The sequence below is a fragment of the Peromyscus eremicus genome, chromosome 3 (assembly GCF_949786415.1).
Source record: "Peromyscus eremicus chromosome 3, PerEre_H2_v1, whole genome shotgun sequence".
Taxonomy (NCBI): Eukaryota; Metazoa; Chordata; class Mammalia; order Rodentia; family Cricetidae; genus Peromyscus; species Peromyscus eremicus.
This window is the reverse complement of record NC_081418.1, coordinates 19,311,301-19,339,219: the sequence shown is the minus strand read 5'-3', so window position 1 is coordinate 19,339,219 and position 27,919 is coordinate 19,311,301. Positions and strand designations below refer to the sequence as shown.

General features: G+C 41.4%; 1 protein-coding gene across 2 annotated transcripts in view; it reads right to left on the bottom strand.

Moving 5' to 3' along the window:
* Positions 1 to 27,919, bottom strand: part of Ppp1r9a (protein phosphatase 1 regulatory subunit 9A) — a 268,157-nt gene that overhangs the window by 53,987 nt on the left and 186,251 nt on the right. For both annotated transcript variants that reach the window (XM_059257348.1, XM_059257349.1), the window contains exon 6: positions 11,379 to 11,534. In XM_059257348.1, the coding sequence (XP_059113331.1) occupies positions 11,379 to 11,534 (156 nt within the window). The remainder of the gene's footprint in view (positions 1 to 11,378; positions 11,535 to 27,919) is intronic.

Genomic DNA, 27,919 nt, shown 5'->3' with positions numbered 1-27,919 from the left:
GGGCCATGTGGGAAGGTAATAAGGGAAAGAAGGGAGAATCAAAAGGGGACCAAACACCCAGCACGCAGCTGACCAACAGTCAGAGCTTGGAGTTGTCAGCACCAAGGTCCCCCCTAGTGCTTTGTCAGGCCCTGCTAAGGACAAGGCAGGCAGCCCTGCTGCAGCCCAGCTGTGGAGGGTGACCTCAACACTGCTTTAACATGGGCTCATTTTCACTCTTTCTGAACTGAGATGCCCAGGGTTCTGCGTCTCTTGTTCATACCACTGGCCTAGAGGTCACACTCACTCAGCTGCCTTTAGCAGATGCCCGGAGTGTGAATGTGCCAGGCAAGGAAGCCACAGCTGGCTTTCTCAGAGAAATCACTGGCAGAGGCCATTTGTGCTCACCGGAAATCCTGGTCTAGATAGGTCTTCCAGATGCGACAATGCCAGGACACCCAGGCTCAGTACCCAGAGGGCCCTCTAACTATCAGCCCACGGTGAGCACAGTGATCTAGAGCACAGTGATGTGCCTGAGTTGGAAAAGGAGGCTCAGAAAAGAGAATCAATCTGTCTAGTTGTAAAACAAATCAACACTAAATTAGATTAGAACTTGGATGTCTGGGTTCTGATCTTGTGCCATTTCTCTTTAAAAAAAAAAAAAAAGATGAACTTTATAAACACCCATCGAGGAGGGGCTCTATGCAAGACGCTGTGAAGGTAAAATGTCCTCTCTCCAATAAAGTCATGCTAACATCTCCTTAATAAGAACTAAAGCCATAAAAGGTCAAAAGTATTTAGACATTGAAGATATTCTTTACATATAACATGGAGACATATATACAACTACAAGGAATTATTTTACAGATGTATTATATTGTTCTAGAATAAAGCAACTTCACATGCCTAGATGGACCCCCCCCATCCATTATTGACAAGAATATCTACTGTTTGATGCTTAAAACATATTAATATGAAAAGTTAGGCTGCTCAAATTTATATTGTTTGTCGTGTGCATGATATGCAGTAGGAATACTGCTTAACCTCTCCCCTGCACTTTTCTCCCATGTAAAATGCACTTCCTTATAATTTATGACCATCCTTACTGGGACACTAAATGAGATCATCCATGTAAGGCATTTCAAGCACCATGGCTGAGTAAGAGTTATCCATAAAGTCAGCTGGGACCAGAGAAAACCACCTAAAGCATGCCAATGTGATTACCCCATCTCACTTCCCACTTAACAGTGTTAAATGACCCCTGCAATCCAACACTTAGACAGCAGAGGCAGGAGGATTGCCCCAAGTTCAAGGCCAGTCTGGTCTGCATAGCCAGTTCCAGGCCAATAAAAGCACCACAATGACATTCAGAAAAATGAAACAAAAGGCCTTAAATGGCATATACAAAGCCACTCCTGAAATTCAAGCACATCCGGTTCTATTCAGAGTCAACTCTGTAGTGAGCACTGCATTGTGGGTAAATGCCAGATACCATTTGCTTGAGGACTAACTCCCATAGAGTGAAGGCATATGGCCTTTCCTCTTCATGGAGCTTTGTTCTTCTTTGCTCATAGCACTTGTGACCTTTGTCAGTTGCTTATTTACACCTCAGTTTTCCAAAAGAAAAAAAATAAAAGGACTAGATAGGAAGAGCTCCCAGCATCACCAACATACTTCCACATTTGGCAGCTACTGGGGGAAAAAAACGGGCCAGGCATATTGGCCATGGTCAGAGCCCAGAAATTCCTATTGCAAGCACCTTCTCCTTATGGGGTACATACTAGGTTAGTACACCAAACTGTGGACAAATCTAAGGAGAAATGTGAAGTAGCCCAAACTGGTCTCTGGTTAGCTTGATACTCTATCTCACCAAAATCGGTAAGAGAGAAGGCTGGCCACATTAGCAGTGAGGCAGCACCAACGGTGAGAGCTTAGTGTCAGGAAAAGTAGTGAGTTCTTCAGATACAGAATGAAATGTGAAAATCTGGACATCATTCATACGATAAGCAGCAACTCTACGGCATGGTTTCCTAGTTGACACAAGGCCTGAAATTACAGATATGTGGGTATTTTAATCTTGGGTGCAATGGACCTTTCAAAGAATTTTTACGTATCCATCACTATTAACAGGAAAGGCATAAAAACATACAACTTGAACTTTTTCAGTTTACACAGTAAAACACTGTACAAAAGACTTTAAATAGTAGAGAGGTAATGGTTGCCAAGGCCAGTCTGTAGACATCTCAGCCCACAGTTCTGCTAATATAGGAATTTGTTTTTTTGTTTTTTGTTTTTTGTTTTTTTTACATGGCAGGAGCCTGCCAGTTTTTCTTCAGCCTCCTATATTACTGCAAATGGCTCTGGGAGTGAGCAAATCAGATTCTGTTCAAATCATTGCTCAGATGAGAAAGAGGCTCAGAGATGTCACACTGCATCCTGGAGTGTCCCTGGGAGAAAGAGGTGCAGGACAAACAACCCCAGGCCTGACTCCTCTACTTCCTCTGCCCATCAGCTTGCCTAGCTGGCTTCCCCGATGCAAATGTTTCTCATTCAGTCCTTATAAAAAGCATCTCCAGGTGCATGTGATCATCACTGCCCTAGATGAGGAATCAGGGCTCTGACCGGGCGGCCTCTGAGGGTCCTGACACAAAGTGTAAATGGGTGATGTTACCGGCATCCGGGGAGTTGGCTCAGTGGCCAAAGTGTTTGCTGTGTGAGCATGAGGACCTGAATGAGGGACAGCAGCACCTACGGAAAAGACCAAGTTCTATGTACACGTGTAACTGGCTCCCAAGGTGAAAACAAGAGGATCTTGGGGTTCACTGGCCAGCCAGCCTAGCCCTGACTGTGAACCCCAGATTCAGTGAGAATCCCTTTTTCAAACAATAAGGGGGAGAGTCACAGGAAGGCATCCATTGTTGACCTCTGACCTCCATATGGTGCATGAGTGAACATCCCAATACACACGGAAAAGCTGGCCTCCATATGGTGCATGAGTGAGCACCCCAATACGTACAGAAGAGAAACATAAAAATAGGAAAGCAACTTAGAATACGCTCATTACTCAACTGATATTTAGTTAGGAGCACTACATGCCAGGTACATAGTCACCGAGGCCACATGAACATGGCAGAGACTACCTTTGAAGTATCTATGGATGACTTTCAGAGCTCACATTCTGCAGGTGATGTTGAAGGCATGCAGAGAGAACTTGCTCCTGGCTGGCTCCATTAGGCTTTTTCTCCTATCATTAGGCCAGAGGGTCTCGGTCTTTCTTATCTTTTGTATCCAAACTAGCCAAGACTGGCTGAAGACCCCTGTTCCACAGGGAAAACAGTGTGCTGTGCCAAGGCATGAGGGAACTCAGCAAACGCACGTGACTAGTAGAGGTTGAGTGTCTTCCTCTCGGTCCCTCCCCAAAAGGTTGCAGGCCTATGCCCTAACTTGTGAGCCCAGGCTCTGCCATCTTCCCTGTCAGCTGCGACGTGGACACCCCCAGTGTCCACCCTGGGATTTCAGCTGACACAAATGTACAATTCTCCAATGAGCAGGAAGTCTCACTTCACATTCTGTGGGTGTGCTGCTGTGTGGGGGCTGTTTATTGCTTTCAATGAGATGAACACAGAATCAAAATGGCCATATATGACCACCAAAAATGGGCAGCTGCAGGCAGGAAGCTAATCAGCTTCAATGGCTGTACTCTATTTAGCCTGTGCAGGCATGGAAAATATTTTTTGAAGTGAAACACGTTATCTTTGCAGGCGAGATTTAAGAGTGCTCTGAAACCAGACATTTTCTAATCAGATAAGCCCAACCTTCTCTGCTCTTGCTGCCCAGGGTAGCCAGCAATGCCTGGCATTTGCACAGAACGCTGTGAGATGCTTCAGCACTGCACAGATCTCTAACCCTCATTTTCGCACTGGACTGGGGTCTGTTTTGTTCACAGTGAGGTGGGCTCCACAGAAGGAGGAGCTGGGGCATTTCTGCCGATGCCTGATGCTATGGAAAACGAAGCGGTGGCAAACCTTTGCCGCTTTTGTTCAAGGCTTCAGAGACGGCGTCTCTATTATCAACAAAAGTGGATTTTATTTTCAGGGAACTACATATGCAAACCAAGCTGGAATTAGCTAGCTGAGTCATAACTCAACCTGACGTGAAGGTCCCCACCAAGGGCAGTGTATGAAGCGCAGGGCAAGTTTCTAACAGGGCCATTCTGGGTTGATTCTCAGAATGTGGTTATTAATGAGGGACATATTGGTTCCATCTGACAGCCAGTTATTAGAGCTCCTTTAAAAATAAATATCTGTTTACTACTAAGAAGGTAACAAGTCACAGCTCCCTACTTGCTAATGGAACATTCACAAAGATGGCTTTATTTATTCTCTAGAGCATTTATAACTTTTCTAGCTTGTTTTTCACAGACTTAAATCAAATAACACAACTTTCCGACTTCGGCTTTCCCTAAAGAGGAAGGCAGATTTGTTTTCATTTCTCTGGTGCTAGAAGTCCTGGCTCCCAAGCAGTGCTGTGGGGGACCTCCACCCTGCTGAGAGGGCCCACTCTGATGGGCCTCTCTACCTCCCACCCGGGGAAGTCAGTCATAAAAACTCTCAGCCCTAATGGCTGAGGGGTCACCAACTGGATCAGGCCCTCTGAGTGGGTGAGACAGTTGATTGGCCTGATCTGTTTGGGAGGCATCCAGGCAGTGGGACCGGGTCCTGTGCTCATTGCATGAGTTGGCTGTTTGAAACCTGGGGCCTATGCAGGGTCCCTTGGCTCAGCATGGGAGGAGGGGACTGGACCTACCTGGACTGAGTCCACCAGGTTGATCTCAGTCTGTGGGGAAGGCTTTGCCCTGGAGGAGATTGGAATGGGGGGCGGGCTGGGGGGAAGGTGAGGGGGGCGGGAGGGGGGAGAACAAGGGAATCTGTGGCTGATATGTAGAACTGAATTGTATTGCAAAATAAAAATTTAAAAAAAAAAAAAAAAAAAAGAAAAAAAAAAAAAAAAAAAAAAAAAACTCTCAGCCCAAACGGCAGAAAAAAAAAAAAACAACGGTTCACAGACTCTAAAGTGCTCAGGAACAGGAACCAAATCTATTCAGTGGCTGGAGAGACCCTTGGGGTCGGGGGCTTGATGGCCTGGTGAGCTTCAGGTCTAGTGAGAGATGTCTCAAGGGAATAAGTAGGGAGAGTGATAGATAGAGCGGGACACTGGACGTCCTCTAGCTTCCTTGTGAACACGGGCATCTGCACATACATGTGTGTATATACCACATATACACTCACGAGCAAACAAAACTCAAATAAAAGCAGGAGGCAAAAGTCTATCTCAGCTTAAGCTAATGTTAAAATAAGATGGCTGAAAATGAGCAGGAAGCAACTGAACAGACCACCAGGCTTCATCTGGTGTCAGGACACTCTCTACTACAGCCCCGGGCTGCTGGAGAACCAGTCCACCCAGTGAAAAAGGGGGAACAACATCTGCCTTCCTGCCAAAGAATGCGACCTTAGGGCAGCTCACCTCCCTGCTCTCTCACATTTGTTCAGAAGCAGCTGTCAGAGCAGAGAGAGAAGGCAGGAAGGAGGGTGCTGACCTGGGGCACACCTGGAGTGAAGAACGCAGGGTCGAGGAGAGAGCCACACCCTTGAGGATGAACAGCATGATCTGCTTTTTCCTCATTTGTCTTGGATGAAACAGCAAGCTTTGAATTTGCAGTTACAGACTACTCGCTTGCTGAAACTATGGATCTCACTTTGAGACTTCAAAGTTAACGGAGAGGAAAACCAACTGTAAGCACAACTAGCAAATCCATGTGTCCATGGGTAAAGTTATCTTCAAGTTCCACCCGGAGATACCAGAGGGAGAGAAAGTAACAAGTAATGAGCAAAGGCCAAACAAGGAAAGGCTGACTACTTCCTAGGCCAGCAGTTCACACAGTCTGGGGTACGGGTATAAGGGAATCCAAAGTCAAAGACGTGTCTAGTGACAAAAACAGATGACAGGGGTCTGAGAGCCTCAGACATGGGGAAGGAGAGAAGTGAAACCACCAAACAATTAATAAATACTGATGACTGTTTTTAGAAATTAAACAAAACAAAACAAACAAATAAAACCACCCCAACAGAGACTTACAATGAACTAAAATGAGAATAAAATAATGAAAATCTAAACTAAAGTTATTATATTAGAAGGAGGGATTCAGGCTGTAGGTCTGTGGTGGAGTGGTTGCTCCCCTCCACCCAGTACTCCGGTAGGGGGATATTAGGAAGGAAAAGAAGAAGAAAATCTAGGCTAGGAAGCCAACTTCTAAGAAACTGAGGCAAAAACTGAAGTAGAGCCCAAAGAGAAGAGAAGCATCGAATTCAGGCTGATATTAGGTTTTTTCTTTAAAGTGTGCTTAAGGCAATGGAGCTGACCATTTAACATTTGCAGTAGAAAAAAAAAAAAGTTGATGAAGAAAATGTCAAGCCTAGCCAATTACCATGGTGTCACAATAATTAGAACATAATTCTTGGTATGAAAAGCTCACAAAAACTATATCCACCATAAACACCTAATAAATTACTCAGAGACATTCTCTGAGAAATTAAAAACCAAAGAATCAGGAAATAATATTTTTAAAGGAAAAACAGAAGAGCATAATATTTGCAAATATGTTATAAAGCTACTGGAAATATTTTTAAAGTACTTTAACAAATTTTAATATTCATTTTTCTTAAAACTCAAGATTTTATCAAACATCTTTATACAGAGACTGCAAACAGTATTTTTGTTCTTAATTTTTAAAATTATGTAGAGAATATATTTTAAAGCCTTGAAGATAACCTGAAGTAACAGCCAAAAAATATAAAAGAAACAGAAAGCATAAAATGAGTTAAGCATCATAATAAATATCTTCAATAACTATTACAATAAGTTCAAACTGATGAAATTTTCTTAGTAAAAGACACAGACTCTAACTTTGTATATTTTTAGATTCCAATAAAAGAAATGTTGCGGTTGGCTTTGCTAGATGTAGGTACACACACTTAACACTACAACAAAAGAGATTGTCAAATATTAACATCAGAGTATAATCTAAAAGCCAAAGGAAATTATTGTTATATTTCATGTGCTTCCAATGTAACATGAAAACAGACAAAAATAATATGGAAGTATAATTAACTATAAATCCTCCACTTACTAGGTTCATGAAAAATGAATAAGGATTCAGAACACTTAAAACAATTTAATCACAAATATCCATATTAATCTACAATAAACACATCATTTTTCAAACAAATTGGTATGGAAAAAATAGTATTGACCACAATGTAATAAAATGCTAGATTAATAAATAAGTTACAGACTCAAAACGATTTCTCCAGTTATTCAAGTCAAAATGAAAAAAAACAGAAAAGTGGAAATTACAGACTGTTTCCAAAGTGAAGTCAGTAAGAATCCTAACAAAGTGGGAGATGGGCAAAAGACAGATTCAGTTTTAACTACCTGTCCATTACACAATAAAGTATGATAATAAATTAGCACACTGTGAAAAGCTGGCATATGAATGAGTAAACATACCACAGGAAAGGAGACACTAGTATTAATAAAACAAATAAATAAAGGCAGACATGGCGGAATTAGGTAGGGGAAACTTTCAGGTGGGTTCAGCACAGCAAACTAACAAAGCTGTGTCCTTCCCCTCTTGAAAGCAATTTGATCTGCCTGAAGAGAGAAGGACGCACATTAATTCAGAAAGAAAGGAAGAGAGGAAGAAAAGGAAAGGAAGAAAAGGAAAGGAAAGGAAAGGAAAGGAAAGGAAAGGAAAGGAAAGGAAAGGAAAGGAAAGGAAAGGAAGAGAGAGAGAGAGAGAGAGAGAGAGAGAGAGAGAGAGAGAGAGAGAGAGAGAGGCTTGTGAAGGAATTCTTAAAAACTGAGCACACGGGGCTCTGATGTTGCAAAGGTGAAGGCCTGAAGCTGAGGAATGCGAGCAACGAGGAAGGAGATAATATTTAACTGATCCTCACCTTTCCCACATAACCCTGCTAGGTGTGCACCTGGTGGTAAATCAGCCCAGCCTGCTCATACCCTGAAGCTGTGACCTCCTGACTGTTAATTTAACTTTGCGGCCATGTGACAGGACCCTTTGGCGCTGCGGTAGGAAGGGAGCCATGGAGTTGGGGGTAAATGGCCCTGCAGTAGCTCCGAGGTCTCATCACAGTACGAGGCTGAGGGGAGCTGGGGGGAGCTGGAAAGAGTCCCACTCTAACAGGCATACCTAGCGAAGACTCCTGAAACACAAAAGATAGGTGGCAACAGAAAAGATCCCGGTCACGTGCTGTAGGCACCATTTTTCTAACGATTAAAATCACAGATGCTGACCTGCTTTCTGTATTATACTGATAGGGAAAACAACTTAAAATTAAGTCAAACTATTGTGAAAATAAAATAAAAAATTAACTTTTAGGCAACAGATGAAAATTTGATATTTCTGATGACAAGTAGAAAAATAAAAAAGAAACAAGAAAATATAGGAAATAACATATTAAGCCAAGAGGGCAAAATTTCTAATAGTAAGGTGATTAAAGCACACATAAATTGACTACACTCACTAATTAAGTGATATAAAGACTCTCATAATAATGTATTTAAGAGTACAGTTCAGAAATAGCCTACTGAAAGGAAACACATTTGAATAAAAGTATATGGAATGGATAAAAATAAACAGGAATTCAGATGCTATGAAGGAAATGCAAGGCAAAAGAAACCCAGTGATGAGTTTTCCTATTAACCAAAAACAGAAGTGGGCCCCATGTATCATGTGAGAACAGAATAATATCACAAGAAATCAAGATGCTGTAACAATCCTGACTGTAAGTGCAGCTAATGAGGAAAATAAAATATATAAAACCAGAAGTGACAGAATTATAGGGATGGATAAAAAGGCAGTTAGTGACTTTAACATAGACCTTCTGAAACTGATAGAGCAGCACAGTCAGCTATGGAAGGAGAGGGGCTCACCAGCCCTACTGCTCAATGCTGATCTACCAGCAACTAGCAGATTCTGGGAGAGTGGGGTCCAGAGCACCTCGCTGTGTAGACCTCGCTGTGTAGACGCTGATAAGCACACCAGGCTCTGATGGCTAGTTCTAAACCAGAGTCACAGGGCCCTAGTTAAATCCCACAGGATACAAAACAAAACAAAACTCCTGAGTATAGGAAAGATAATTGTAAGGAATAAGGGAGACTGGAAGAGTTTTTGGAAAACCAGAGTGAGGGATGGGAGAAGTGACCAGAATCACTATATACACACATGAAATTATCACAGAATAAAATTTATTAGGAAAAAATTTCAAATGAATAAAAACTTTCTCCAAAAAATTCACAAAACTCAATAATGACAGAATTTCAGGACCAGAAATTCCTGTCTTCAGTAAGCCACTTCAGTCACATCATGTTTGAAAAATGAAGAAGATTCTCTAACTCACATCCAGGCTAACACAATCTTTGTAACACCTTTTAGTTATTCCAGTCATGTCTTTCATTGCTTATAGCTGGGCATTTATGTAACAATAAGGGAGATATATATATATATATATATATATATATATATATATATATCCTTTTTTTGAGGCGTCAGAGAAAACACTTTAAGTACATATAGCTATAAACTTCGATTAAAAGATTAGTAGTGTGAGAAAGATGTCATTTCCCCACAAATCAACTTACTAATTTGATTACAATAAAAATAACTTAAGCCAAATGTTCTCTCGAATCAGCTGAGACTAAAGTAACTTTTAAAAAGAGAAAAGTTGGGCTAAAGATATACAGCTCAGTGGTAGAGCACATGACTGATACTCTGTGGCCCTAGGTTTGACTCCCCAGTACAAGAAAAAAGAGAAGAAAAACCTTGTGAATGCTCAGCCCTAAATGAAGCATCTATACCCCCCTCACATACAAGGCTCAGGGAACATTGAGAAATAAGGGGTGGAAAGAATGTAAGAGCCAGAGGAATGTTGTAAGACGCTGTCACCTGGAGATGACATGGTCATTGTACTCATGAACCCTCTGCAGCTATGGTTACCTGCTTAAGATCAAAACAAGGTCAGTCAACACTCTGGCAGGCAGCACTAACTGGCCTCTCTGGGTTCCCCCAGTCCCCAAAGGAGATGACATGAAGGTAGGACACTGTTATACGTAGGTGGTGTCTGAGGGTAATGGGAGGGATGAGCTGTGCTGGCTATGATCAAGGTACATGGTGGACATGCATGAAATTGTTTTTTTTTAAAAGATTAAAAGAGAAGGAAAGTTAAGACAGTTCTTCTTTACTCTCAGTCATCAGTGCTAATGTCTGAAGAAAATGACAAAGCCTTCTGACCAGAGGGAAACAATCCTTAATAAACATGCTGACCAAGTTGTCAATTACTTGAAGAAATCAAGTCAGGTGCACTGTACAATGAATTCTCTGTACATTCCTGATGCCAATTATTCAGTGGGTACTCAACTCCTAACTGACAAGAACTGGGCAAACACAGAGGGCACAGTCTGTGGAAGAATCATGATCACAGAATCCAGTAAGAAAACATATAGTTGGCCCAAAGTAAGACTGGATAAAATAATGACAGCTTGTGGCTTTGCCAAAGCATTTAAACAGGTATTTTTACTTAAAGCAATTAAGAGAATCCTATAACACCAGAGTTGGAGGAGAAAAATCTATCTGGTTCTCTACATGCACACTAAGGGTCTATCCGGAGCTTCAGCAGATTGAGCTCTTCAGTTCCAAGCCCAGCCTAGCCTAGACTCCCTTGCCCGGGTGTGAATGGGGATTCAGCAGGAGGACAGCGTGAGAGGGATAGGGCATCCATCACCCTTGCCCTAGATGCAATTTCCAGCAGGATTGCATCTTGCAAAGCTGGGGGTATCGGATGGCTTCTTTAGGCTAGGGGAGGGTGATGGCTTCCTGCTGTCACATTCCTTGGTGGTTCCATTAACTGTTCAAAGTCTGCTCATTGAACTTTTCAATGGAACCCTTTGGGCACGTTATTCTTATTAGAAATCTGTCTACTTCAGGAAAACAAAGAAACACAGCTTTTTAGAAAAATAACTGCCCTAGAGGAAAGAGGTCATGACCAGGTAGCAGAGCATCTGTAAAAGTAAAAAATATACATGTAACTTGCACGTATCCTGAAATGATGCCCAAAGTTATGAACTGCTACTGTGACAAGTGACAAACATTAAAATTGGTGACAGTAGAATGCAATCTGCTAAAACTGTGCTCTCAAATGGAAGACTCAGATAACGTTATTGAAATGATTTAATCAGAAAACAGATGATTCCTGGTTCATTGCACAAATAAAAACATATTTAACAATGAAAGGAGCAGGTAGGCAAAAGTTGTGCAGGCCAGTGCTCACCTCTTTGAACTTGTGACTGAGCTTGCTTGTGTCCAGATCAGATGGGGAAAACATGTCCTCATTCTCAGGGAGCTCGAAGACTTCTATGGCCATGTCACCACCAGGAAGAATGGGCCCAACTTCATCCTCTTCTTCATCAGTGGCATATTCTCCAGTCTGAAAGGAAGGGGATTTCAGAAATACAACTGTCCTTATCCTACATAGAGTTGTTATTAAAACTATTTTTTATAAGAGAAAAGCATGTCACCAAACGTTAAGCGTGTTAATGTTTAAATCAAGCATGCCTCATGCACCCGGTGTTATACACAAATGTTAGTGCAGAGATCCAGATTACCAAGTGCAGACCACAGAGACATGTGCATTTAACAGTGAACAGCCTCGGCAGTGAGAACAGCTCATCACTCGGAGTATTTGACAGTTTTACTGAATAAAATCATCTTGCTAAGGAAAATAAATAGTTTCTTTGTTACACCTATTTATGTGTGTGTACGTGTGAGGGCATATAAATGCCACCGCACATATGCAGAGGTCCGAGAGCAATCTGGGGGAGTCGGTTCTCTCCTTCCACCATGTGGGTTCCAGGGATTGACCTCAGGTCATCAGGCTTGGTGGCACACACCTTTCCCTACGGAGCCGTCTCAACAGCTCAGGAAACAGGCGGTGTCTTTAAATCCCTACTTCCTGGGCCATCTCCTGTCTGGAGCCAGGAGGAAGGAGTCAGAGGTCAAAGGTCCACAGAGGCGGCAAAGCTTTAGAAGCCTTTCAAAACCACAGCAGCTTAACTGCCCTCACCCCAGACTTCAATCAGTTGTGTTTGGATTGTTAATTAGGGGCCTGAACCCGTGAAGGACAAACTCAGGGCTTCTAACCATACATGTGCTGCATTATCTAGATATAAAACTATCTTGTCAGTCTGAAAAAAATACGTTTTTAGATTTCCAGCTTTTTCTCGGAGAGCCAAAGATCTGTGCACATGGTGAGGCCATGTCTGCTTGGTGGCCAACTTAGATTGGCCATTCACTTTCTAGTTCACAAAACTTCACTAACTGCTGTTCTGTGTTAGCTGGCTCCTTTCTAAGCCAGCAGGACCCTGTAGGTATTTGAGTTCATGACCTCTGAAATAAATGTGTGTCTTTGTCATTGACTTCCTCAACAGTATTGGAAAGTAACTCCTCTTGGCAGCACCAGGGTATGAGGCTATAATTCAAAATAATTGCCTGACATCTTTACCTTCTGTAATTTAAGGATAAATCACAGATTCTGTGGGTTAAAAAGACCAAGTTCGTTTAATTCATCCCTGCTCCTTCAGGAAGTAGCTTTTTCAACACAGAGAGTGCAGATACGAATTCGTATTGCCATCAAGCCAGCCTTCACAAACAATGGGGTGATGGATTCCTTGGATCGGGCACCCTGGGCTCCAAGTGCTGCTTTTCCTCTGTGCTGTACTCAGACTGCCACTGTGGGAGACAGGCAGCACCCTTTACCTGTGCTTGGCAATGAAGGAAAATCTGGGGAAATCTGGGCATTTGACTCCAAGTGATCCTTCCTAGTCTCAAAGGCCAGCATTCAATTGCCTTCAGACTTCTCTTTTCCAAATAAAACCACTGCATTTTGTCAACAGTACAGATTTCTTTCTCTCTAAACTTCATGGCTGTGCTCTGATTTCCTCGTGCCTCAGCATTTCTGTAGTTATGGAGCCTAGAAGTAGACAATGTCCAAGAAACTGTGGGCCACTGACAATAACACACTGCCTCAACACCTTCTGGACTCTTCTTCTTCACATAGGGACTGTGATCACAGAGACCACAACCTCACAGTATTTGTCTACAGAAATAACGTTAGGATCTTTCATGTAGAAGAGTAATTTTCAAACTGGCCATGGGAAAGCTGGGTCTGCTCCCCATCTTTCTTATTCAAGTACAATTAAAGACATCTTGGCTGGAAGGGGAAGAAGTTGATATCAGCGACTCATTTGTAGTGGGTAGCCATTCCAGCTTTGATCTGGAAGTTTCAACCCCCATTGAGACTTCAGCAACTGTCACACCTACAAGGCGGGGCCAAGGGAGGCGCCTGGAGACTAAAGAGCTGGATCGGCGGGCTCGCGCTCGGTTCCAGGACCCTGGACAGGAGAGGTGGACCAAGCAGAGCTCCAGAGAACACCACTGGACTGCAATACACCTTCCCCAGACCCCGCGACCTACCTATCCCTTAATTTGTAAGTTACGCCATTAAATAAATCTCCTTTTAACTACGTGGAGTGGCCTTAATAATTTCACCAATACTCATTCATTTTTAATATAGATAGCAGTTTAGTGCCAAGAAATCTAGAATTCTTTAAACACTAGTCTCAAGAGGTGTATCTAACCTGTGCCCACCTGCCAGGCCACATACAGCTAGACGAGGCTTGGGACAACTACATGAATGGCCAGTGCAAAATCATAAGCTTAAACTATCACAATTTCTTCTTTTGAGATCCTTTTCTTCTTAATTCAATTTCATGTTCCTTGAGCATGAACTTTATAGATTACAGTGTCATGTTACAATGTCACAAGAAAAGACATTCTTGGGTCAACTTTAAGTATCATTCCAAGTACCTTTGACCTTACCAATGGAACACAACGATGTAGCTTGTTGGTTTTAGGTCACTACTAGTTTAGTTAGCATTCCTTCAGAATCAGAATCAAAAGTGTAAGCAATTCTTACTTCTAAGAATAGTTGTCCCTTGTCTATTATACCCTCTATCATAATTACCTCTGCAAATATATGTTGTTAGGAATTCCAGATTCTTTTATTTTTGATTCTCCCAACTTCCTTTCTTCCATAAATCCAAATGACTTCCAACTCTGCTGAAACTATAACTCCTTTTGTCTTTCCATTTACCATCACCTTCTCTTTCCAATTAGCCTATAAGCATCCTGAAGACAAAGTATGTCTTTCACTGTCTTGAGTCCCCTTTACTGCCTTGCGTCTGATTTGTTTTAAGCCCTGAAGAGTGTGGGTCTTGAAAAACTCTGTGGAATCATTCTCTCTCACCAACCACTTGCAATTCCTACTGTCAGGAGCATTGAATAAAGGATGCAGCTGCTACAGAATACCATAAACATCTGGACTAAGAAAGCATTGTTTAGTAGATGAAGAATAATACACTCTCCTGACTCCTTTATCTTTATTGAAAATCTTGATTATTTTTACGGTTACCCTGCAAATAAAATAAATGATATGGAACAAAAGGTTAGCAACATGTTGTAAACCTCAAAGTGAGGTCAAATCTGCTATTTGTAGAGAAAGATGGACAATGTCATACAATGCCACTGCCGGCCCCCTCACCCCCACCCCCACCCCCGCCACCTCTGAAAAAAAAAAGCCCACAAAAACTCCCTACCACCACCTATCTCCCTGGTAGCCAGCTTCCTTCCTACTGATCAAATTTACAATCTTTAAAACAACTGAATCCTTGGCATTCTTGATCTCACTGTGTAATCTATTTTAAATGTGACAAGAACAGTTCTCAGGGTAAAAACTGACAAAAAGTGAGCATCCCTTTCTATATTCTGTTTACCTTGTTCATTAATACCTTGTTCTTTTTAATGGGTCCATTAAAAGGTTAGGGAGTAAAGAACCCTACTTCAGAAATTTCATGTTTGTCCAACAATATGCACTCAACAGCTAGATGACATGGGTCTGAATATACCGTCTTAATTTGGGGACACAGACGTAAAGATTCCACCCAAGGGCCACTAGTTAAGTTGTTGAAACTATTATCTAACAGATCCCTTAAACCTGCACTCTTTCTTTTATGCTATGCTGTTACCAATCCACAGAAACAAAAACTCTGTAGGGGGATAGAGAGGGGTAAACATCAAGAAAAAAACATCACTTCTTTAACATTTCCTCAAATGTAAAGTTTTTTTTGTATCATCCTGCTGTGTTGAGATCTACCATCCACAGCTTTGATTATCATTCAATTCATTTTGAAGTCCTGCACATGTGTCTGCTGGGATCCAAAGTTCCTGTCTTTGTTTTCCTCGTCATAAGTTCATCCTGAGCAAACACACACACACACACACACACACACACACACACACACACACACACACACAAAAAAAAAAAAAAAAAAAAAAAAAAAAAAGGAGGAGGAGGAGGAAGAGGCCCCTTTGGAAGGACAGGGAAGCAGTAACAGCAGTGGCTGGGGGATTATAAAATAGGGATCACTGAAAATCCAACTAATATATCTTCTCTAAGTCTTAAGTGTGTTCAGCACAGTGCAGTGACAAGTCTTCCCCTGGGCTCCGGGGCCTGCTGACTGGTGTTGCATGCTTTCTTTCTTACAAAAGCCACAGCCAGATTATATAATCACTAAAAGTTATTTCAGTGTCCTTAGAAAGAAGGAAAATTACTTCTGCAAGGGAAGAAAGGTGTAAAGTTCCTTTAGATTTTTTTTGTTATCTTCTACATGTTCTTCTCATACCTCATTTTGTGGACCCCTACTCTCAATCTTCCTGAAATACTCTCCCATCGCTGCTTCTCACATTTCCTCAAGACATGAATACTTTGGGACATAAACATTTTATTAAATGACAATGGTAATAAAGAACACCCTGCCAGGGTGCACCTCTTGGTAAACATAACTTCTGGGTAGGAGGAAAAGCGTTCAGACATAATAGAGCCTGGAGCACACACAAGAGATGCAGGCATCAGCCTACGTTTTACTGAAGGAACATAAACTATCAAATCTAGGAGGTTGTTGAAGTGGGGAACGATAAAAGAATCTTAGTTGGGTGGTCACTTAGATCTGGGTTCAAATGCTGGCTCTGAGATTTTGCAAGTGAACTTCTAGACCAAAGCTTTGATTGCTTAATGTGTCAAGTGAAAAACAAACAAAGCAAACAAAGGACCAACAAAGAAAACAGTTCCTTACCAGGACAAGGCTGTCACTGTTAAATTAGGTGGTGCCTGAAAAGCATTTAACAGAAAGGCACAGCACTCAACAGATGGTCAAAACAGCTGATCTTTGTTATTGCTGTTGTTGGTACCAACACTGCAGCGGTGACACTCTATATGAGGTCTCACCAGGCCTGTATCTGGTAACCAGACGACACTAAGCATCTATCTTGTAAGTATGATTCCTTAGGTCCCCACACTTGCATCTTTTATCAGTATTCTGACATAAACCATTTCTTTCCTAACGGGCTCCTTTTCCCATGTTGCAGTACGGACCTATTAATATCAAACTCAAGAGTCCTGTGCCTCCCCATCTGTCACCAGGGGCCAAGGTACAGGGCCCTCACATCAGAACATCCTGTGAAGCTGTTGCTGGTAACTTTCCTCCACTCCCCCATGCTCCAAAGCATACCTTCATCTCTCGGAACACTCACAGTCACATCTTCCTTTTCCCATCAACTGCAAGTCCCTCAACGGTGCCAGGTACAATTTATCCCTCTAATCCCAGTGGCCAGGGGACTGTTTGGCATACAGCAGGCCCCGAACAAATGTTTGCTGAATAAATTAAGACAGTTGTGGCCACATCTGCACACCATGGCAGAGCCTGATTTTCCTGTTAATCTCAGCTTTCCAGTATGAAATACAGTTAAGCACAGCTGCAGCTGAGGTCTAAATGGCCCTAGTGGGGATTTTCTCTTGTTGTTAGGCTCAACTATTTGCAGTAATTTTGCTGTAGCAATGTTTACTCTGGTAAATTCTGGGACACTAAATGGTGCTAATCATAAAAATAGCCTGAATTATGCAATTTGTGGGAATTTGTTTACTGGATTTGAATCCAGTTTTATATATATACGTGTGTGTGTGTGTGTGTGTGTGTGTGTGTGTGTGTGTGTGTATTCCCAGACTCACTTCTGAGAGAAAATACAAGAGAACTTTCTCAGCAGAGGAAGACCTCAGATGAGACACTGACACTCACAATTCTCCATCCACTAGGATTTTAGCAAAAAGCACATGCACGCTTTGGAACATAAAAATTCCCCACAAAGGCATCTCTTTTCCCATGTTGGGCCAGTGACTTTTGTGTGGCCTGGTTTTGAAATGCTGAGCCACTTAAGGCTCTGGACATTATTTGCAGAGCTGGGAAGCACTTTGTTCAGGGACTGTTGTGAGATTACACAACAGTGACACATTCGAAGTTATACCACTGCCAGGAATACGCGTGGAGACTGTAAGACCTTCTCATTAGGATCATTTCACCTTCTCATTTCTCCAGGACAACCAGAGAAGTGCAGCAAGAACACACCAATAGGGCTAGAGAGAGAGGGTCTCCAGGAGAGCCGCATCTTTCGTGGATGGTTTAAAGACTTCAGTGTCTTAGGAGATTAGGAGGATTCAAGGAAATACATACATATGATGCTGACCTGTGATGTATATTCATGACCCTTTCCCTTTACTCACTCATTCAAAATGTATCAGGTTGGTTGGTTGGTTTGTGTTTTTTTGTTTTGTTTTGTTTTTGTTTGTTGTTGTTGTTTTAACTTTGTAGAGAGATTTGTTTCAGCTCACAATTCTGGAATTCCAAAGTTAAGGGACCACCTATGATAAAAGTCTTCTCAGTGGCCAGAGATACAAGCTGGTGCACAGTGACTCATGGCAAGAGACAGCGAGCCTGTATGTGATGTCTGTGTGCTGGGAGTACATGCAGATGTGTGCATGTGTTTACATGTTTATAGTGTCTCGATCTTTCGTTTTGAGAATGTTTCTTGGTTTTTACGCCATTCTCACTACCTAGTTTCCACAGAGAGAAACTTATTTAAAGCTTTCTTTTTATTATTTAAATTATGTGTATGTGCGTGTGTTTGTGTGGGGTTATGTGCACATGACTGTTGATGCCCTTGGGGGCTAAAGACATCAGATTCTCCCTTGGAGTTTTAAGTGGTCACGAACCACCTACTTAGGTGCCAAGAACTGAACCTGGATCCTCTGCAAAAGCAGGAAGAGGTCTTAACTGATGAGCCATCTATCCATCCCTCACATAGAGGAACATTTAAAATCAATACCTAGATTACTCATCTAGTCCTGAGTCCCCAGCCTTCAGGAGCTCAATTCATTGTACTTATCACATGCCTGACAAACTATTATTCTGGCAATTTTAACTAAAGGTCTGTAAATACAATCTCTTCCAACTACTCAAGTCCATGTTTCCTTTCTTAAACACTTTGTTAATTTTTTTCATTAATTAGCATTGTATTTTAATGTTTTCTTTAGTTTTTATCTACCCAAAATAGAAGGCTTACTCAAAACCAGGGCCACTATTTCCTGCAATGGTGTCTCAACAGTAAAATGACCTGAGTGACCTCGCTTCCTGTGCTCTACTGTAATCCTTCCTCTCTAGTGTGGACTGAACCTAGCAAATCGGTTGAAGCTAAATACACGGGAAGTCACTAAGTTAGTTACAGGAAGGGCGACTTCTGCCTCTTTTGTCCTCCTGCTCTCTCCAAGTCCCCAGTATTGGGAAGCAGGAATCCATGTTGTGAGCAGGAAGAGGCCACATTATGAGGTACTGAGATGTCTGGCGGATGGCCAGCAGGAAACAGAGGTCTGCCAACAGTCACATGAGGAGCATGGAAACGGCTCTTCTGCATCCTGTCGACAGCTGCGAGGGAGTTTGGATGCACACCCTCTCCCAGCTGAGCTCTTAGATGACCAGAGCTCTGGCTGACACCTTACTTAGGGCCTTGGGACAGATGAGGGTTTGGAAGGATCCAGATGAACTGGCTCACAGTGTACTGTAGAAATAGTTATTTTAAATTGCTATGTTTTGGTGGTTGGTAGTGTTTTAGGAGGAAGGGGGTACACATAGGAAGGGAGGCTGCCTTAACAAGTCAGGGAAAATAATAGGAATGTGGTTTGGAAATGGGCAGTGGGAAAATGACAGACAGATTCTAGAGAATGGATTAGTCTAAACTGCCCCGAACAGATTGTTAGAGGAAACCTGGAAGGAAGGGCCGTTAACACAGCAGAATGTTCAGAAACATCAGCTTCGTAATGAGATGTAGGAAATGTCTAGTAAACAGGATTTCCACGGCATCGGAGGGCGGCCTGACTGTCTTCTCCCTCTTGTAAAAATGGAAATCAGAGTGAAAGTTATATTAAGCAGGAAGGAAACAAGATGTGATGGCTTTAAAAGTTTACAATTAAGTCTAGAATTAAGAGATGACTGCCAAATCCAAGTTCAGACTCAGGAACTGCTAGCGAGAACAGAGTTCTCAAGTGTAGGCTAGATTATTGGGGTTCTGACTTAGGAAACTCCAATTTTAAACCACATCAGATAAACAAATCTGCCACTGCCCTAGCAGAGACACCATTTCCAGTCATTCCAAGGCTGTATAATTTTTACTGAAACACTACGCTAGTCTGAAACAAAGGCCACCATGCCTTTGCTCACGGGGCTCGTGGAGAGGAGATCTATGAAGGAGCTGTCTCTCAGCAGTGTTCTCCCATTTCTACACAGTTTATGGCACGTGGGAGATTATCTCACGAGAAGAACACACCTGTGGCTACACTGATCAAAGTCACCAAGAGAAACAAGAAGGGGATCCACCCAGTCTAAGGACACAGACTACCGTGAACAGGATTCTAAGTCAGAGAATAGCCCAACCCACAGTCCTGACACCATCTATACCCCATCGCCTCCCAGATAAAAGAAATCCGACAAACCTTCAGGATTTACCTTAGAAATCTGGTGCACTGACGTTTCCATTTGTCCTAAGTCAATCCAAGTAGATCAGGGTGTACCAGTAAATGGATAGATGGGCTTCAACATATGCAGTCTAGGGGCTAGAGACCTTCACTGTCCAAAAACCCCAGGCAGCTGGGAAAGACTGATAGGAAAGCCCTCCAGGACCAAGGAGCACCAGTGACGCCATCCAATTCAATGACTGCACTGTGAGGCTAACTACCCACAGGGTGCATATAAATCCTGAGTTATCCCGCAGGAATTCTCCTCCAAGTAAGCAAGGCCAGCAGCAGCTTGGAGGGAATCTTCAGCCACCTGAAGGCTATATGACCTAGCAATAGCCTTTCCCTAAACATACAAAACTTACAAAAAAGGATCTCCTTCAAGTGATTCTTCTCACTGTGGGGCCAGGTGAGACGGAGTTTTGAGCCAGTATGCACAGAACTAGGAAGCTTAAATACCTCTCTCCTCCAAAGTTTCCAACAAACCCAGGGTCCATGTAGAAGGGCAGACAACCTCACTAGTAGTCATCTTAAAGCAGCTGAGGCCAAGATGGAAGTCAGGTGCTATCAGGGTTATGGAGAGAGAAATCAACTCCATGTCACTCACAAGGCATGCTTCCTGCTTAGTGTGGCTTCAACCTAATGCTATTATTCACAGACCACCAACATACTTTCAACAGTAGTCCACAATTGCTGGCATTACCTATCCAGCTAGGTCCTAAGCCTGACTTCCACATAGGAACTGGAATGAACCCTTATCTGGGGAACCCAGTCCACCCTTCTGACAACATCTCCTTAAATCTTGTTTGGATGCAGGGAGTGGGGTGCTGACAAGGATGATGAGGCCGAGAGCTTTTCCTTCTCCACTGAGTTACCTTCATCACTAGAAACACAATGCAAGGCAGTTGGGGTCCAAAGGTCTACCTCGGGGTTTCCAGGGAGTTTGTCTGTCTTAGAGAAATTTCCCTGACAGGACCGCATTCCCTCTCCACTCCCCCTCTCTCCTTTCTTTTTCAATACAGAGTTTCTCTGTGTAGCCTTAGCTCGAACTCCCAGACTGGCCTAGAACTTACAGATCTGCCTGCCTCTGCTCCCGAGTGCTGGGATTAAAGGTGTGTGCCACCATGCCAGGTCCAACATTCCTTTCCAACCACTATGATGCATACCAAAGTGTCTGGTCTAGAGACAAATCTAAAGTTGCATGGCAGCTCTAACAGACTGCAGGAGAAACAGGGTCAACAGGCAACCCAATGATGCTACTTTTTCTTACTGATCCTTATATGCCCTGACTTATCATCTGCCCTGTGGACAGGAAGTCTCAAGATTCCATGGTAGTCAAACCACAATGATTGAAATCCCCCTCCTGCTCATACAGATGTGCGCTTCTGTAAATATTGTCATTGGGGTCAGAACCTTCCTCTAAGACAGGATGTGTGTCAATGTGAGTTGAAGCAACCATCTTGCGCTGGCTGTTCAGGTCTTTACCCCCTAAAGGCAGCAAGAAGAGAACCACATGACTCCTGCACAGGTAGGGATGGAAGGATATGAGCTCTGAATAGACTGATGTGAATCTTTTATATGGAGCAATAAGCATGTCCCCTTGTTCTGCAGGGAAAGTCTATCTTTCTTGCACAGTCCCTGGCCAACAATTGAAGAGACAATACAAAGGGCAGTCATAGAAATGCCATAAAATGTGAGAGAGCTCAGAGAATTATTATTTCCTGATGCTTAGATTCAAAGCAAAAAAAATTGAGAAATTCAATTGATTTTTAAAGGACCAAAACAATATTAGTCAATTTAATGGAAAAACCTCTAGGAGCTCAGCTGATTAAGGAAGTCCAAACACTTCTCCTTTCACAATGGTTTTAAGTACCACCTCCTCCTCCTCCTCTGGTCTACAGGTAAACAGACTTGGCTTCCTGAAAACCCTTACACTGTCAGTTTCTTCTGCAACAGAAAACAGACAACAACGTCAACTGCAAGGAAAGAAGTAAGACCAGAAACCTGAAACTCACACTTCCATCCTCGAAATCCTCATTGTAGAGACTCTCTTAGCCTATGGCCACTGACTTCTTACAGGCTGCCTTGAAAACAATTCAAATTCTCTACAATGTTTATACATAGTTTTCACAGCAAAATAGTAAGCTTCTTGTAAGACAAAAGTATATGGTCCATGACTCAATCTTCTTAATTCCTTTTAATAAGTGTTCTCTATTTGCAAATAGATGAATGCCACGTGTCTTTACATTTCTGATAAATATCTACAACACAAAGAGGCAACCCATAATCTTTTGTTTTCCCACCGAGATCTTGCAGTAACTAGTCAACAGCCAAAGCGGACCTCTATAATTCAAATGTCACACTGCAATTTCAAACTGGCAGCCTTCAGTGGGTTTCGTTTTACTTGCTCAGGAAACAATGAGGTATTTATTCTGATGCCAGTACAACTGTGGGAAGAGTTGAGAGATTTGTGTTTTCTTGAATTTTTAATCTGCAGAACTGGACAGCTGGTTACAAGAGGGGTACATGTTATTATTGCTTTAATAACTCTGTAACATACAATGAATCGAATCTTAGAGAATATGTGTTTTCCTTATATCTTGTATTAAAGTTGATTTATACAACTGTAAAAAATTACAGCAGACTATCAATTATAAAAGAATTACAGCTGCACAAAGTGTAAAAACCCCAGTGCCATCAGTGCGATTTTTATATATAACGTACGTACACGCTATTAACAAACAGAACCTCAATCTTCTGCTCTCCCTCTAGAGGGAATTCCAGTTCCTTCCTCACAGGAATGTGTGCTTTCTGGAAGCAGCTCCTTCTTGCCAAGTGCCTGCTACACAAGAACACAAAGGTCTTTACCTCAGTGTTCCTGGATGCTTTAATTAACATAACCCAGGATCTGATAGCAGCCAGCACCTTCCCATACCCACCACAGATCCAGACCCCCATAATACACACACACACACACACACACACACACACACACACACACACACACACACACATTTTTCTTGAGTTAGTGGAACTGAGGCTGGACAAGGGTATTTGTATATTTCAAGAAGTACCAATACTTCTAGGCATGGTAGTTATACCTATAATCCTATCACTTGCAATGTTGAGCAGGGAGACTTTCCTTAGTTCAAGGCCATCCATATCTAAATAGTGGGTTTCATGTAAGCCCAGGCTACAGAGTAAGACCTGTCTTTAATATAAACCAAATAATGATGATGATGATAATGGAGTACCATAAGGTTTTTATACTAAAAAATGAGATAGTTTTAAGCTATTTTTAAGTCCTCCAATACTAACAACTATGTTATATTCATTCTAAATCCACATAATTATTAAATATAAGATATTGAATATGGTGGATTTTTTTAAGTGCCAAGTTGACAATATATAAAATAAAATTCAAAGCACAATGCACAGTGACATAACTATTACTAAGCTAATAGCTTAATTCAAGAGGAACAGAGCATCTACACTGCACTCCCATGGGTGAGCATCCTTGACTCCTTACCGGCCACTAGCTGCAGGGCAGAATTTTGTTAGAATATTATCATTCTTGCCACTGTTTGCTTTTAGTTTTACTCTATTTTGTTTAAGCAACACACCGTCATTTTGGCAGAACTTTGGAACCATGGGAATCACACTGCATTTCTCCATGCCTTTGTACACAGTAGGGCAACTGAGACTCCACTAGTTGTGAGCTACTGACACAATGTTCACATACTGCTCAACTGTGTGAATACACCATAGTGTATTTATTCATGCTTGTGTTAACCGAGATATCAGATGTCTTATATTTTCCTGTTACAAGACTACATTATATAAGTTTTGAATTATGTGTATGATATTTTTATTTTATTAAGATGTTTAACAAAAGATAGAATTTTTGGATAAATTTTGTTTGACAGTAACAAATTGTTTTTCCAAAGTGGCTGAGCCAACGTATTTTACTGTGTGCTCAGAATAAGAGTTCTCCTTACTTCTCATCTTCCTTGAACTTAAAATATCCAACTTAAATCAGTTCCACAGGTCTCAAATGGTATTTACTTTGGTTTCCAATTTCCACTTTCTGGCTGTCAGCAATCAAGTTGGTTATCATCTGCCACCGAGGCTTCTTATGTGGCATGTCTGCTCAAGCCAGGGACCCACAGGTGGTCTTTTCCTACTGACTCAATCTCTATTGTCAATACTTTCTTTCAGTTTCTGGCTGACCATTTCACTTTCTTTAAAGTATTTGTTTGATAAATATAAGTTCCTAATTATAATGGTGCCCTTTTCTCAATCTTTGCCTTTATGAAACTTTTCCTTTTCAAAGTGAAGACATAGCAACACTGTTCTTTGTTGTCTTTTTTTAGTTCTCCTCCTCATATTTGACTGGCTAATCCACCTGCAATGGAATGTAGAAACTGAGATGGGAGTTCAAGTTCTCTTTTTTCTCCCATTTACTGATGTGCTTTTTTCAATCATTTCTCAACTTCTATAGAAGATTTCCATCAATAGCTAATCTGCCTATTCATGTGCTCTGCTGTCGAAATTACAGCAACCTAATAACAACAATCTCTTTTAAGGCATTGATAGGGTTGTCTTATTGCATTGTTCTTTCATATATATATGTGTGTGTATATACACACACACAAACACAACACCATACCAAAGCCACTGAAAATGCCTTTAGATTTTCACTAGAACTAGACTGAGTGTGCACTTGGAAAACACTGACTCAATGTAGCTCCAAGTCTTTCAATCTATGGGTAAAATTTCTTTGCCTTATATACACTTGGTTTAGCACATGTCAGTATAAATTTATTGCCCCTTTGAGGATCTTCCATACACTTTATTTCTTGATATCTAGTAATGTGGCATTTTAAAACTTACAATTTTCTCCTCATTTGTAGATATTCAAATACATGTTATATTTTAATACCATGTATTCAGAAAACTTGCTAAAACCTTGTATTATTTTGAATAATAGGTACTGCTCAAGTTTTCTAAATCACAGTCTCATCATCTGGGAACTGTACCAGTTTTATTTCTTCTTTTCTGGTTTGTTTCTCCTCTTGTTGCTTTCTAGCACACTGCTTGGTATTAACAACTGAAATGTTAAACTACCCAGAATTCCTGGCTACAGCCAATCAGGATGTGTGACCTTTGATATATATATAGTCAGATATAGTTTGATGACATTCTGCTTAAGTGGCTTTTGCACAATTTTAATTTAATTTTGGGTTTTATTTCTCATCATTAGGTTTTGAGACCAAGGTTGTAACTAATTAGTTCATTCATCTCACACTCTCAAGGGTTCATTCACTACATTTCTGACATTGAAGTTGTATGACTGTTAGTCTTATGTCTGCAGACAGAACTTCTTCGGAATTGAGTATACTTCGTAATGATTTACCTCATCTTTCTTGCCTTTTCTCTTTCTCCTTATTCCGTGTATGTTCCACACCCCTTTCTTCACCTTCCTCTCTCTCCTCCTGTGGCTGTTTATTACTCACGGGGTTTTGTTTCCCCATTTAGTTTTGTACTTTGAAATTGTAAACTTTTATTTCTCAAAACATTAACCTTTAGGCTTCGATTGAAGTGAACACACCCAAGAAACAACGTGCTTGTATTTCTTGTGAAACTCAGCATAGATTTAAGCTGCTTTGATGATAATTTCTCACATAAAATGTTTTCTTCTTTGCCACTTAGCAATAAGCTATGATATCAGTAATTTTCCATGGGGTGGATTTATTTCCATCTATAGAGATAGTAGCCCATGGCATTCCAGTTATATGATGAAGTTCTCCAATTATCCAGTTAATTTAGAGTATAGATGGCATTTTGTCCACAGTAACTCAAACCAATACCAATCACAGTATCATTAGAATAACTATGCAATAAGGATAAATATGACTGTTAAGATGAATGAAAGAAGCCAGATATAAACAAGTACCTTAGATTTATTTCACTCAAATGACATTCTAGAACTGGCCAGATTAACCTGCAGTATGAGCAAGTATAGACTGAATGGTGCCTCCGGCTGAGAAGAACTGCAAGGTCACCACTGGGACAATAGAAATGTCCTACAATGTGACAGGGTGACAATGCTTCCTTACCAAACTGTTAGCTTAGACACACTAAAAATGGTACAGTTTATCATATTCAAATTGTTCCTCATTGAAGTTGATTTCAAAATGGTGCTATATATAAATAAAAATATTAAATTATACATTTAATATCTATGTAGTCCTCTTTTATCTTAATCTTATTTGTATAAAATAGCCATTTAAATTCCTTTAGAATGAGGAACTGCAGAACTCAGAGTCGTGGTACTGATATCCATTTCAAAGGGCTGGGTCACTGATGGAGGTAGGCATACAGCTGCCATGGACAAGCCTGCACATGAGTCCTTGCTTGGGTGGCCATTCATTATTGCTCATGAAAATTCACTTGTATGACTGAAGGCTATTTCTAAGTTAACACATTTCTAAGCAGAAGGCCACTTGCGCAGTGCAGATCTCGGCATTATTTAGGTAGTTTTGACTATTGCGTTTCTCCTGCAAGAATGATGAGTAAGAAGTCATGTTCACCTGGGGTAAAGGGCAAAAGCTAGCACAGGTGTGAAGTCACAGTGCAGCAAGGGTGAGCATGATTGCGCCCCAGCCCCTTCCAATATCCACTCTCCAGTCTTGCTTTGTGTGATACTGATTCTCTTCCTGCATTCTATGCAGTTCTTTTTTGCTATCATATTTTCAACTACAAGAACTCTACTCTCCATTTTTAATTTTAAAAATGTTATATGTTAAATGTATCCTTCGAGAAGTCCATACATGTGTATGCTGTAAGATAACATGCACTCCTACAGTCTCTCTCCAACTTCTCCAGAACCAGTGCTCACATGCCCCCTCCAAATTTCATGTCTTCTACTATTTAAAAAAAAAAAAAAAAAAAAACTTACTGCCACCAGCTCCTCAGCTAGCTAACATCCTTTCATGATGAAAATCCCGGAAAGGCTAGAGATGAGGGAAGACGTGGCCACATAGCGAAGGCTGTCTATGACCTTCCAGAGCCACCATCACGTCAAGTGGAGATGCACTTGAGGCACTGCACTAAGTCCGCGAACAGGGCCAGGGCATCACTACCTACCACTCTCACTTAACATGGTGCCTCGGCAGAAAAGTCCAGCACGGAAACAAAGAGGCTACGACGGAAAAAAGATGCCAAAGCACCCCTATTTGCAGATAATTGTGAATCTACACATAAGGGGCTGTAAAGATTCCACCAGGAAATTCCAAGGTGGCAGACTACAAAGTTAACATACCAAAATCAGTAGTTACCTTCCTACACACCAAAATCAAATACACTGGAAAAGGAATCAAGGAAACAATCCCATTCACAATAGCCTTAACCAGAAAGAAAAAGAAAAAAGAATTCCTTGGGATAAGCCTAACCAATTATCTGAAGTATCTATTTAATGAATACTTTGAAATATTGAAGAAAGAAATTGAAGACACTAGGAGATAGAACCCCCATGTTCATGGATTAGTAGAATCAATATTGTAAAAAAAAAAATAGCCATTCCACCAAAAGTGATCTACGGAGTCAATGCCATTCCCATCAAATTCCAATGCAATTCTTCACAGAAATTTAAAAAAAAATCATATGGAAGCACAAAGGACTCCAGATAGCCAAAACAATTCTGAACCATAAAAAAAAACTTCCAGATGTATCACCATTCCTGATTTTAAGTTATACTATATATGGAGTCACGGGGGTGGGTGAGGAGTGGAGGGGTGTATGATGTGGGCACAAAAACAGACACATTCATCAAGAGAATAGAATTAAGGATCTAGATA